The 14,447-nt window shown below is 42.8% G+C and overlaps 1 protein-coding gene across 11 annotated transcripts in view; it reads right to left on the bottom strand.

Moving 5' to 3' along the window:
* Prom1 (prominin 1) overlaps nt 1-14,447 on the bottom strand; it is a 115,920-nt gene that overhangs the window by 13,793 nt on the left and 87,680 nt on the right. For all 11 annotated transcript variants that reach the window (XM_031342140.1, XM_031342138.1, XM_031342139.1 and 8 more), the window contains 7 exons: nt 12,052-12,175; nt 9,633-9,736; nt 7,831-7,915; nt 6,058-6,204; nt 5,412-5,483; nt 3,986-4,078; nt 2,275-2,328 (listed from right to left, as the gene is read on the bottom strand). In XM_031342140.1, the coding sequence (XP_031198000.1) occupies nt 2,275-2,328; nt 3,986-4,078; nt 5,412-5,483; nt 6,058-6,204; nt 7,831-7,915; nt 9,633-9,736; nt 12,052-12,175 (679 nt within the window). The remainder of the gene's footprint in view (nt 1-2,274; nt 2,329-3,985; nt 4,079-5,411; nt 5,484-6,057; nt 6,205-7,830; nt 7,916-9,632; nt 9,737-12,051; nt 12,176-14,447) is intronic.

Genomic DNA, 14,447 nt, shown 5'->3' on the forward strand with positions numbered 1-14,447 from the left:
ATTCTCCTGCCCACAAGCTTGAACTTTCAGGCCCAGGGCCTACATGCCCAATGTGTCCTTGATTGGGAATCCTCTGGTTGTTTGTGAATTCACGTGGCTAGAAGAAGGGACTTGATGACTGCCTTTGGAGGAGACAGCTGACCTTCTTCAACGTTGCCCAGCTAGCTGTTCTTTGTTTTATTTTGTTTTGTTTTGTTTTTCCTTTTTGAAAATTTCTAAAGCTGACACCTGTTGAAGCATCACATCAAGGTGGCAGCCACTCCAAACCCATGTGACAGCCTGCTACAAACAGGATAAGGAGGCTCCTTCTGCACAGAGGTCAAGGGAACAGTGGGACAAATGAATCAGAACTGAGCTCTGTCTACTGTTCATGCCCTAGACTGGGTCCCATTAGGGGGGCAACATGTAACTGTGGGTCTCATCCTGAATGTGCAAAGAGAGCCAGCAAGGACTGTGAGCTCAGCAGTATGTTACCAGATCCCCTTGGCATGGACATGCATGTGTGAAATGCACTAGGACTGGGGACACAGGCATGGCCCTGGAGAAGAGTAAGTGTATTGGTCTTCAGAGGGATTGTGTCTCAATATTGGGTTCACTAGAGAGAGCAGAGGGGTACTTTTTTTTTAAACTCGGGTTCACACCTGAGAGCTTTTATGAGCAGTCTTGGAGTCTTTCTAGTTCAACAAAGACATTTTTTTTTTTTGAGACAGGGTTTCTCTAGGTAGCCCTGGCTATCCTAGAACTCACTCTGTAGACCAGGCTGGTCTTGAACTCAGAAATCCGCCTGCCTCTGCCTCCTAAGTGCTGGGATTAAAGGCGGCTCAACAAAGATACTTATTTTTGATTCATCTGCAGAGTTTTGCATATGCAATGAACACAACACAGACAGCCTTGGGGCTTAGTTTCTGTTTCAGGGTGCTTGTGTGGTGGAGTAATGAACCTCTGAAGATGACGGGTGCCCTTCCTGGCACAGCTTCCCGCTGTAGGATGGTATATGGTCAGTCCTCTAATCTAGGAGTTTGGAATCTGGGACTCAATTAACCTTTTGCAGCAGGGAAGGGAAAGGTTTACTGGATATGTAAGGCTTTTTCTGATCATTTTTTCCCTAGACAATACAGAACTGCAGCTATTGACATCATATTTCTACTGCATGGGGTGTTGTACATAGTGTAGAGATGGTTTCAGAACAGCAGAAGGTGTACCTATGTTGAACACATGTACTATGCAATTGATGTGAGGGAACTGAGTGTTTGTGGGGTGTTTTGGAACCCACCCCCGCCCCATAATGGGGCAGAACTGTACTTCGTATCTCATGATGACAACAATGGTTGTGGCCAAGTGACTTGTTCCAACTAATGGGCTGTAAGACAAAGGCAGTAGCCTGAGCTGCAGCTTAAAGGTAATCCATGTGTTTGCTTATGCCCCAGGCTTGTGTCAGTCTGTTATTGTTTAATAACTGAGATGATCTGTCTCAAGGCTGCAAACAGTAAATCTGTCTTGGGTAGGGGTGTGTGTTACATTATGTCAGATTGAATGAGAATGGTCCCCACAGGCTTGTGTATTTGAAAACATGGCCTCTAGTTGGTGGAACTGTTTAGAAAGGATTAGGAGGTGTGGCCTTGTTGGAGGAGGTTGTCCCTGGTGGTGGGAGGTTTAAAAACCTCATGCCGTTCCCAGCTCTCTCTCTCTCTCTCTCTCTCTCTCTCTCTCTCTCTCTCTCTTTCTCTCTCTCTCTTTCTCTCTCTCTCCTCTCTCCTCTTTCTCCTCTCTCTCTCTTTCTCTCTCTCTCTTTCTCTCTCTCTCTTCCTCCCTTCCTCTCTCTCTGCATGGCTGTGGATCAGATGTAAACTCTCATCTACTGCTCCAGTACCATGCCTGTGTGCCTATTGCCATGTTCCCCACCAGCTGTGACAAGAGGCCACTCTTCCAGGCTGAGTCTTTTAGGAGATAAGCGAGTTGAAAAGCCTGTGATATGTCCAGCAGTGATGGTGAACATGTGTGGTTAACAGTGCCGAGACTACCATGGATATGAAGCACAATCTTTATGAGTGTAACCACACTTAAGCTTGTCTCTTACACAGCAAGACCCAGACATTGAAACTTGCACTAAAATAAATACTTGGGAGAAGGGAAGCCATGGGAAGGCCAGGTTTGGTATTCAAAATACTCCTGACACCTTTATTTAACTTAAAGTCCTTGTGAAATATCGATGCCTCTGAAATTCTAGGTGTGGTACTTGATAACAAACCTCATAGAAGAAAAGCAAACCCTTACCGGCAACTTGTTGCTCGTTTGCTCGAGGGTCCAGACACTTTGTTTTAATGTATTCTGGTGGAGAAAGGAAAAAGACTTCAAAATTCTCATCCAAACCATCAACACCACAGGCCTTGTGTTAGCCCCTCTCCCGGTGCAGACATCAGATCTGCCTATATAGTGTAATGGCTCCACTCTAGAAAGCAGAGCAGATGAGCAACAACATGGACCTTAGGCACTGTTTGTGTGTAAGAAAACCTATAGAAGACAGAATCATATATTCAAAGGGTTGCATATCACACACAGCATACAGAAACTCCTTTGAAAAAGGTTGAACTGGCAGAAAAGCTCTTTTTAAAACAGAGTCTCCCCTCAAGCATGGTTTACCTAAATGATTTAGGCTAACATGGGCAAACTTTATCTGTAAAGAACCAGCCACGCTACAAATACTTCAGGTTTTATGGGCCATATTCTATTCTCATAGCTAAGAGCAGCCATAAGTTTTCTAATAAGCTATAATGGATGTATCCCAATAAAACTTTATTTAAAAAAGAAAAAAGAAAAACTAGCAGTAGGCTGGATTGGGTCAGGGTGTGGTTTATAGGGTCAATTTGCCAGCCCCTGCCTGGTTTAGATGATAGATCTATGGCCAGGTTGTCCTAGCTCTAAAAAGACCAGGGTGTCCTGCTTACTTGAAGAAAAATGCAAACAGCAATAAATGTGCTCACATATGCTCTCTACATTCTCGGTGTGCACAAGGACAGAGAACTGTAGTGAGCCAATACACAGAGTATATGAATCTAATAGAATACTATGGAACTCTAGCAAACCAGGAAGTAAGAAAGTGAAGAGATAGAGACAACTGGAGTGAAAACTAGATCCATGCGTGTCTATATTGGAGAGGATGGACTTGCGTGCATCGCAAACCCGAGCAGCTGATCTAGGGACTCAGTTTCCACACAGTTTTCCTTTTGACAGCCACACACAGACACGGGAACAAGCGTAACACTGATTCCTCTGGTTCCTGAGTCCCCAAGTTCAGAGGTCGGATATTTCCATGAACCAAGTGATAGTGAGTCAGAGCTCGCTATCCCAATATCCAAAGCTTCTCACTTTCATTATTCAAAACCTTACTGTTTGGTGAGGACACTGAGAAACCATTATGTTTTAGAGAGACAAAGGAGGGATTTGAAACCAGGTCCGTGGGATCTCAAACTGCAAACTACCTTTGCTTTGAACAGAACTATAGAAGTGAGGGAACAGAAAGTTGGGAGGTTTGGGGGCAGAACGGAGGAGAGAGAGAGAGACTAGCCATGGTGGAGCCAACAGAATGAAAGAAAACAGAGGTACTTACCCTCACCCTCACAAATTTCTAAGCAAAGTTAGGAGAAAGAAAGAGAATTAGAGAATACGTCAGGATGGGCCCAGAGCACAATCATACCACCCAGGAGGCCTGCTAGCCAGAGTGCAGGCTAAGGTGAGTTGCTAGACAGGTGTGGGGGAAATTTCACTGCTCACACCCTCATGGAAGGAAGAAAGGAAAGAGCAGTAAAAGAAGGCATGATTTAAGGTTGTGGTTTTTAAAGCCCAGCTCCGTATTGGAGGCTGAGGATGAGTGGACAGGCCCTCTATTGTGAGTGTGTATCTTGAGACGATCTGTAACTAAACCAGCTAAGAAGGTGCTAGATTTCACTCAGGCTGCCACGAAATGCCACAGGTCATTAACTGTTACCAGTGATTGCTGCACAGGAGGGACGTGCTGCTGGTGGATGGCTCTAATATTCTGTACGTCCGTTAACAGGGCCTGTTTCAGCTTTCCTTCAGGCTACAAAGAAAAGAAAACATATAAGGATCAACAAGACCACAACACAGACTCTTTAACCATAAAGGATACCAGAAGATACTACGTAACTACAGGATCCCCTTGGAGACAGTCATGACATAGGTGGGGGATCGGGGCAGGCCCAGAGATGCAGCACCTAGACACATGGCTTCAAACTGCAAAGCCACAGACTCAGAAGCAATTCACACTCCTCAGCACAAGCTGCTGTGGTTTCTTTTCCTCTGCCCCCACAATGATGTAGTCACTAAAGTTCCCTGGTTTACTGTTGAGGGAAACCAAAGGCTCATCTGAGAATTAATCAAATTAGTTCACACTTAAACGATGGTCAGTGTATGCACTACAACAATCCTGTTAGGCAGGTATCATTTCTGCCTCCACTTTACAGATTGGGAAACTAAGGTATAGGTGGGTGTAATACCTTGCTCAAGCTACTAGTGTTAGGAGGAGACTGAGTCAGGGTTTAAACCTGGGTCTTCCTCTACAGCCCACCTTCCTTGTCACCACAGCCTACTGTTTGTTAGAGGGGACCAGTTGGGCCATGTAGAAGAGCTGATGGTGGGGATGTCTGTGGGCTATGGTGGTGCCTCTGCCCAATTTAATGTGCTCACTGTTGATGATGCAAGGCACAACTCAGTTACCACTTCTTACAATGCAAGAAAAATGTGTGTGTGTGTACATATGTATGTGTGCATGTCTGTATGAGTGTACATATGTATAACTATGTACGTGTGTGTGTATGTCTACATGCTGTGCATGTATATATGTATATGTCTGTGTGTGTCCCTATGTGTATAGGTCTCTGTGTATATTCTGTGTACATGTATACATATATGTATGTATGTGTATATGTGCATTCTGTGTGTATATATCTGTATATATGTATATGTCTGTGTGTAATTATATGTACATATACACACACACACATCTGTGTGTGTATATTCTGTATGTATGTGTGTGTATATCTGCATGCTGTGTGTGTATATATCTGTATATATGTATATGTCTGTGTGTGTATATTCTGTTTATATGTATGTATGTGTATGCATCTGTGCACATTTACATGCTGTGTATGTTAATGTGTATTATGCATGTGTATTTGAAGAGGAGGTGAGGATCCATGAAAACACATGCACAGATAAAAGCCTTCTGGACCATGTATGGACAGTTGCCAATGGGGCCTCTAATGCACTGGGGAGGTGCTTGTAAGACACAGTCAAGCCACGGTGACAGGGACTTCTTCATGGCTTCCCCAGCAATGCTACTGACATTTGCTATTCCCACTATGACAGTACTTAACCAGGCTACTCAAACTTACCAATTGGTTTGCTTTTTCTTCCAGAGAAGAGGCAAATGTCAGCAGATCCACTTTGGTAGGTGATTTTTCAGCCTACCAGGGAGGAAATGAGAAAAAAACAAACAAACAAACAAACAAAAACATCTTAATAGACAAGGTTGAAATCTGAACCAGTAATTTGAACAGAGGCCACAGTGGTCAGGTAACAAAATAAAGCTAGAAACTGTTACAAAGCTAACAACCTTTGCATTTCTATGCATATGCATTATTTTCATTCACCCATGACAAAGAATGCTACAAATACACACTGTAACATTCATGGATCTTAAAAGCATGCTCAGTGGAATAATCTAGAAAAACAAATCACAAAGTATAAGTTTCTACTTATATGGATTATACAGAATAGAGCACAGATGGTGGCTGCCAGGAGTTTAGAGTTGGGAACAACTGTTTTTGGTTAGAGTGCTCCCTGTGGGTGATGAAACGATGCTGGGGCTGGAAGTGCTAACTATGAATACACTAAATGTCCCTAAACTGCTGGCCTTAAAAAGGCTGACCTTTATGCTCTGTGAACCGACAACTGTGATAAACAAAAATGAAAAAGAAACACACATGTGCAATACTCTAATTTCTCCCCAAAGACCATGCATCGGTATCTTACTCATACCTCCTCCAAGTACACGGAATAATTGATTGTATCTATCCCAGAATGTGCAAAGTCCTCGAGGCTTTTCCTTCCTGTGCTATTCAACAGTTCGATGCTATCAATGTTCACCTTCAGGTTTTCCAACTCCTGGCCTATGTTTTCAGAAAGCTGTGTAAAAGAAAAGCATCCTTTCAGTCACATACTCAGAGTCTTCAAGAAGAATGGGGGCTACTAGATCAACAGAGATGCAGACACTTTGATTGGAATCACCACCTCCTTCTCTGTCTGCCTCCATAGCATTTCTCTCTGGAGGTGCAATTAAAAGAGAAATAAGATCGCAACTCCACCCTTAAAGATGCAAAAGCATGAGGTTGAGTCATAAGAGAGGGACACATGAACTCCATCAGAAGACTAGGCAGAGAGGACTCAGTGGAAATGGGCTGTAGAGAAGAAATGACCTCTAAGCATCTAGCCTTGACAAATAGGCTAAAAGGACAGGGCAGGCAGTCATTCCAGGGAGGGGACCAGAAGTAGGAAGGCATAGGAGATATCTTCTAGGAGACAAAGATCCTGGGAATGTGGTTACTGATGTGGGGTTGTTTTAGTAGCCAATCAGTAGTTTTCATCGTATATAGTGCCTGGCTACCATTCTCAACTGTTACATAGTAGAGTACAGGAAAAATAGCCCATGGCATGTTGGGCAAAAGAGTGTAAAAAAAAAATCTGCTTAGGATTGTCTCACAATATGATGTTTTATTTATGGAAATATTTAGTGGAGGTACTGCATATAAAACTCACATAAACCTTTCAAACAAGAGGTCCTCACAATGGAAAGCTGTAGAGCCATCTTGGTTCCTCTAATGACCCTCCATGATGCCAAAGTGAGCAAGATGTGGGGCAGGACCTTCTCCCCTGGTCTTGCTTTGGATCTATCTACTCATTATGGAAGCTGAGAAGACTTAAAAAGGCCTCCTAATAGGAAGATTGAAGATATCTACGCTAATTGTTCTTTACAACAGTGCAGAAACTTGCTCTTCTGTCCAGCGTGCTCTAAGGAGGCCTTTCCTTGGAATCTCACAACATGACAAGGGTGTGGGCTTGAACACAGGTAAGACAGTCATTCATCTTTGGATTCCATCCTTTCAGGAGTCCTGAATGGCTCACATAACCCATTCAGGAGTCCTGGGGTGGCAGTGCTTACAGTGTAAGGAATGCAGACAGTGGCAACCATACTTTTCCATCTCTAATTCCCAAGACCAAGACCTGGCACAATAGAGGAATTGGTCTTAAAGAACCAACATCCCTGGGAAGTCAGTAGGCATTTTCTTATAGAGAGTGCTCACTCAATGAAACTAAAAGTTTCATCTTACACGAGACCTCTTTGGATTGTCTTGCCTAGTCTATAGAATAACTGTGAAGAAGATAAGGGTAATTGGCTGGTGGTGAGAAAATGTTTGGAGATTAACATATAAGAGTGAGGATTGCAAACAGCTGCTAGAATAAGTAGATCCCATACAATACTAAGAGAGAAGGTCTTGCCTCACATGTTGCTCATTGGGCATTACTGAAAGTCATTAGAGGAACGAAGGGGCCATAATGGCTCTACAGCTTTTCAATGTGAAGAGCTTTCACTAGAACGATTTTGATGAGTTTGTACCCATTATAAACAACTTGATGTCACTTTAAAACTGTGTTTTAACTTCTGTGGGCTTCACATCAGCCTTAACCAAAGGGAAGAAATACACCTGCGTTTAGTGAAAAAGGTCAAGTTTATACCTGGCTCTAAAGTCTCACCTTCTCAATGTTGAAATTCTCACTGATGTTGAAGACATTCTCAAGCTGAAAAGCAGCATACACACCTCGACCCCTTTTGCAATCCCTATGGAAAGAAGCAGAGAAAACATGACCAGTTCAGCAATCTCTGGCTGTCATTAAACATGAAGGAAGAGGTTTGTCATCCATCTGACTAGCAGGAGCATTTTTCCACCTTGTCAAAAGTGTATGATGGGAAGTAAATACGCCCAGTTACCCTAGGTTTAGAGGGAAGGGATTATCACACACTATTTAGAAGCTTCTAAAAGCTGAACTAAAGACAAATAAAAGAACTATTCTTTGAGTGAGTTCAAGCAATGGAGAGCCCTCAGGTCCTTAGGACTGAGGTTCTTTCTGAATCTTGTCAGATGACCATGAATTTGACCTCTAGAAGTCATCTGGCGCTTTGATGTGTGCACCCAACTGGCTATGGAACATCAAAAGGCATTTGTGAACAAACGTGGAAAGACCCAAAGGGGACCATGAAAAATGGCCAGGTCTTCTACCCTAAAAGAAACATTATAGGGAGGAAGATGCTTCCATGGGCAAGATGCTAACTGCCTGAATGTTTTCTCAGCCAACTCACTTCTAATGGGTGGGAAAATAAAAAACAAGTTCTAAAGTGAGGGGTCCTTTACACACGAGGAGTCACGTTCCTGCTGCAGGACGTGAAGATTTAAGATTATAAAAGGGTTGGAGATATCTGTGCATTCAGTTAGCATTGCAGGCATATTAATGACGGATGTCAGGATGTTCTACCAATGTTCTTACATGTCAAGGGTGGAAAATGCATGTAAGTGAACAGTGCTGGAACATTATCTCATCATGTTCTTATTGAGTATCAAGCACCACTGCAAACACATGCATCTCACTTGGCTCTATCAACTCCAAGGAAGGATTCCTGTGCCCATGCATTATACTGAATGGAGAAGAATTAAATTGTCCAGATCCACAAGAACTAGGCTGGACCGCAGGTGATCTGATTGTGTAGTGCACAAGCTAGCCCTAAAGCTGTTTCATTATTGAGTGCCTGTGATATGTACCACTCTCTGAGTTCTTAAAAGATCCTGTTCATGCGTATTATTGTTACCTTAGCTGGGAAATCTTAGAGAATACTAAGGCAAGGGAACTGAGAAATCACCAAGACCAGGTCACAAGAGCTTGAAAAGATGACATTCTGGGGTCATATCTTATGACATTTTGCTGAGACTAGAAAACAGCTTAGTTCTGAAATTGGAACTTTACACCACTAAGTGGAAAAAAAAAAACTGATAATAAAGTTCTCATTCTTAGCAACAACAAAAAACATTGTGAGCAGAAAAGTTTGTTGGAGAGTGGTGCTAATGCTCTGAATCTGCATGTCTAGACACTGAAGGCCCTTGTCCCCAGTTGGCTTTTGATCTATCAATAAAGATGTCCACAACCAATGGTTGGGCATGGACAGAACACTGAGAGTAGTGCTTGTGGGGTGGGAGAGTGAAACCACTGGAAAATAAGAAGGGAATGCAGGAGTGGTAGGAGACAAAACCAGCCAGCCATGTGAGTTTTCAGGTAAGTGGCTACTGGCCACTTCTCCGATTGGGCCTGGGGTAGTAGGGGAAGGTTTAGGAGTGCCCAGCCTTTGAAGTAACGAAGGCATTTTAAAATTAACATGTGTGTGTGTGTTTTCTATGTGAGGATCTGAGATAGCTCCTGGGCTGGTAGCATGTCGCCCACCCAGGAGCATAAAAAGCAGGGTAGCAAAAACTACCACAACAGAAACTGTCTATTGCAAGAGTTAATACCTGTAGACTTGCTCAAAGGTCATGTTAATGTCTGGGTTATTGAGTAGCATGCCAGAGAGATAAAATTGCCATTGTTCCTTGAGTAGATAGGGAGTGTCCAAAACCTGGAACAAACACAAAAGTTGTTTTAAAGACAGTTGTACAACTAACTCACACAATCAAATGTATCATTCGGTTAGATGTTTTTGAGATATTTTCTACTGTGATATTTCTTGTTCATTTCAAGGTCAAAATGAGAAAACAATGGCATAGTTAGAGTAAACAGGATGAGCACAAAAGTTAGCATCAATCAGAACAACTGAAATTGTGTTTTTAGAGCAATGTCAGTTTATTAGACACATGAGAAGACAGGCTAGACTATTTGGTTTAGAAAAACAAGATCAAGTCATAAAGCAATAGACTCACTCCCTCAGGACAAAGTGAGAATTTATTTATCAATTGGCCATGAGGTTGCTCACCTTTAACCCCTGCATTCTGGAGGCAGATGCAGGCAGTCTGTGAGTTTTAGGCCAGCCAGGGCTACCTAGTGTCTTAAAAACAAGACAAAGATTCAATTCATAAACCACATGAAACTCAAGAAGAAGGAAGACCAAAGTGTGGATACTTCAATCCTTCTTAGAAGGGGGATCAAAATACCCATGGTAGGAGATACAGAGACAAAGTATGGAACAGAGACTGAAGAAAAGGCCATCTAAAGACTGTCCGACCTGGGGATCCATCCTATATGCAGTCACCAAATCCAGGCACTACTGTGGATGCAAGTGCTTGCTGACAGAAGCCTGATATAGCTGTCTCCTGAAAGGTTCTACCAGTGCCTGACAAATACAGAGGTGGATGCTCACAGCCAAACATTGGACTGAGCACAGGGTTCCCAATGGAAGAACTAGAGAAAGGACCCAAGGAGCTGAAGGGGTTTGCAGCCCCATAGGAAGAATAGCAATATGAACTAACCAGTACCCCCAGAGCTCCCAGGGACTAAACCACCAACCAAAGAGTACACATAGTGGCATGGCTCCAATTGCATATGTAGCAGAGGATGGCCTTGTCAGTCATCAATTGAAAGAGAGGCCTTTGGTCCTGTGAAGGCTCCATGCCCCAGTGTAGGGGAAAGCCAGGGCCAGGAAGCAGGAGTAGGTGGGTGGGTGAGCAAGGGAGGGGGAGATAGGGGGTTTTCAGAGGGGAAATGAGGAAAGGGGATAACATTTGAAATATAAATAAAGAAAATATCAAATAAAAATGAAAAAACAAAACAAAGAAAACCAACTGTCACTTTCCAATTCTGTAACACACACATTAAAGAGAAGTACAACAGTGTGTGGCTGTGCATCTGATGTCAAAGCACAGGCTCAGCACCCCCTTCCAAAACGCTTAGGATCAAGTGTTGCAGATTTTGAATTTTGTTTTTCTGATGTTAAAATATTCACACAGGTGTAGAGAGACATCTAAGGTATAGGACCTCAGATCAAACATGAAGTTCACCTCAGCTTACTTATTTTCTTATACACATAACGTGAAGGTCATGCTCTACCATTCTTCTCTTAGGAAGCTAAATACAGATGGTGTGATGCATTGGTGGTCTCAATTTAGTTTCTCTTGACTAATGACAACTGACGCAACAATGGGTTACCTGTTGCAGTCATTTGCTTGTGTTTATTACAGATGGCAGGTGGAAAACATACACACAATTAAATCTGGAAGTGTAAACAGGTTTCAAAAGTAAGGATCTGAGGCTGGAAGCATGGCTCTGTAAGTAAGTGTTTGCTGTGCAAGTGGGAGGATCTGAGTTCAGATCCTAGCACTGACGTAAAGGAAGAATGCAGAGGCATATAACCTTAGCACCACACGGCAGAGGACAGCAGATCCTGGGGGCGTACTGGCCAGCCAGTATAGCCAGTTAGTGAACTCAAGATTTAGCGAGAGCTCCTGACTCAAAAAGTAAAGGGAATAGACGAAGACATCTGACATTGACCTCTGACCTCCAACCATGCATACACAATACTACATACACACAAGCATCACAGACAAACAGCACACACATGCACACACAAATCAGAATCTACAGGAAAATACTAGGAAGCTAGACATATGAACCAAATCTCTATGTTAACGAAGAAAGTCAAAGCACAGACTGAGTCCTGGAGTCTTTGTGGGTTGGTGTCGGGGAAAGCAAGCCTGAAATTCAACTCTTAACTGTGCCTCCTCAATAGTTAACCAGGGTAAACTTACTACTGTGTGTGTGTGTGTGTGTGTGTGTGTGTGTGTGTGTGTGTGTGTGTGTGTCCTAGCTATTACAAGCAGAATTTCAACTTGTTGAGTGACAGCAAAGTCCCTATAGTTTTTCAGTTCATACAACCCACAGGATATGGTGAGACCCAAGAATCTGTCCAAGCCTCCCGTATAAGTAGAAAACCTTATTTACCTGTAATAATTTCTTGTTTTCATAAGGTTCACAGAGTAATTTTTCCACATTTGCACCAACAACAAAAGTAAGAACCACAAGGATCATCAATATCCAGCAAAAAAGGAAGCTGAATCCAACCCCACTGGAAAAAACACAAACGACATGAGTGATAACTGAGAGTTCTCACTGATTCCACCTACTCAGCATACACAGTGGACCCGCCATCTCCAGTGCTTTTGGGTTAAAAGTACCTTGATCTTCCTCAAGCAACAAGTTCGAAAATGCTAACAGAACACTTAGAATGATAGTGTTCGGTCTACCCGTGGTCTTGCATGGTCTAGAGCCTGGGCTCTGGGGTCAGCTCAGAACTAATTCTGAGATAGAATTATGTATATAATTATCTATGTAGCTATGTATCTATGTATCTGTGTATCTATGTATGTATGTATGTATGTATGTATGTATGTATGTATCTATCTATCTATCTATCTATCTATCTATCTATCAATCATCTATCCATCCATCCATCTATCCTTCCATCCATCCATCTAGCTATCTATAGAAGTACGTGTAATAAATATAAGAAGGAAGTGTAACTATGGAGATCCATCCTGCCAACTTCACAGGCTCTAGAATAACCTAGGAGATAAGTCTTGTGGCACACCATCAAGATATTGTCTTGGTTTGGTCTCTACTGCTGTGATAAAACACCATGATGAAAAGAATGCACAGAAGGGCTTATTTGGATCACAGTTCCAGGGAGATGAGGTTTGGTCACAGTGGTGAAGCAGGACAGCAAGCAGCAGACATAGTGGCTAGAGCAAAGGCTCAGGACTTTCATTCCAAACTATAAGCAGGAAATAGAGAGTCCATTGTGTGGAGGTGAACTTCACTCACATTGTATTAAGGTGTGTCTCTTCATATTCAATTGTTAATTAATGAAATGGCAGAGAGGTAAATGCATAACATATTCTGGTATTGTCATTAGTGTAACCCATTACTGGCCTCCTGTTTTATAAATCCTAAAGAAATGGTTATACTAGGTAGTGAATTCCCTGGTGATCAGAAGGGCCCAGAACATTGATTATCCAGCCTTGATCTTATCTTGGAAACATTTCTTTTTTCTAGAAAGCCATAATAGTCAACCTAGTGCCCAACTCACAAGTACTTTTACTCTGACCAACTTGTCTCTCCTGCTGTTGGGGACATTCAGACCTTACCATGTTTTTGATTTTTGGAGACAGAGCTTTTCAATATAAGTAAGAGTCTTAGTTGCCCTGAAACTAGCTCTGAAGACCAGCCTCCTGAGTGCTGGGCATGCACCACCACCACCACCACTTGGCCAGACCTTACCACATTAACACAAACTACAGAAACACATCTTTGCTCAGGAGGAATCTTCCAGAGCTCACTCTCCTTCCTTCCCAGAGTTGCCAGGATGTGAATAACTAGACAAAGGACACGACAGTGTCTCTGTGGCCTTTGCTAGAGTCTTGAGAATCTTGAAAATGGGCACCCAGATGTGCAGACGTGACAATGTGATACCAGTGACTCTCCTAGAATGAATTTTTCTTCTGAAGTTTAAAATGACAATCTGGACACTGTTGTCAAGAGTTAAAGGAGAAAGCTTTGTAATAGGCTTCAAAGAGGCACACTCAGAAAAGTGTATAGTCACTGATGGGTACCCTAATCTCCAAAGAAGCCTGCAACTCTATGCTGTGTTCACCACTGTATCTCACACAGGCCCTAAGATCCTCTGGGGACCCCCCAGAAGACACCTCAGAAGAAAAGAACCTCTAGATCTTCAGGAGGAGCCTTTTGGGGACTCAGTTTTTGAAAGAGACCATACTTCTGAACGGACGGCGTCACTTTGTGCACCTAGTAATTGGGGATGTGGTCTCAACAGAACTGGAAATAGATTCTGTGGCTTCTGCAAGTGAGGACAGAGTTTAGGAGACACTGCAGCCTTCTCATGGGTCTGGGGTGAATAGCACTAGGACTCAACCTTCCCTTTGCAATTGTCCAGTTGTCTACCAGATGTCTCAGGGGATAGGAATGTCGGCAAGCATAGTCAAGCTTGCCATGAGCACAGGTGGAGCTCAATGATAAAGAAGCCATAGGCGGCCACATCTGTGGCCCACCTTTATGAATCTGACGGCATCTGACATGTTTAGCATCTTTCCTGCCTCCATCCCCAGTTTTTCTCTGAGCCTTTGTCTCTGTAAAAACTCCTTAGTCTACAGGAAAATATCTCAACAGAAGTAGCTTGTAAGCCTTCATCAGCCGTGGATGAATTCCTAGCTTGCTTGTTTGTCTGAAGTCAGATATCAGATTTTGGTCTTTGTCGTTGTTGTATCCATAGTTTTTTTTTAAAAGTCTCATGAAGGGAGTAAATTTTAGGCTAGTTTAAATTA

The sequence above is a fragment of the Mastomys coucha genome, unplaced genomic scaffold (assembly GCF_008632895.1).
Source record: "Mastomys coucha isolate ucsf_1 unplaced genomic scaffold, UCSF_Mcou_1 pScaffold22, whole genome shotgun sequence".
Lineage (NCBI taxonomy): Eukaryota > Metazoa > Chordata > Mammalia > Rodentia > Muridae > Mastomys > Mastomys coucha.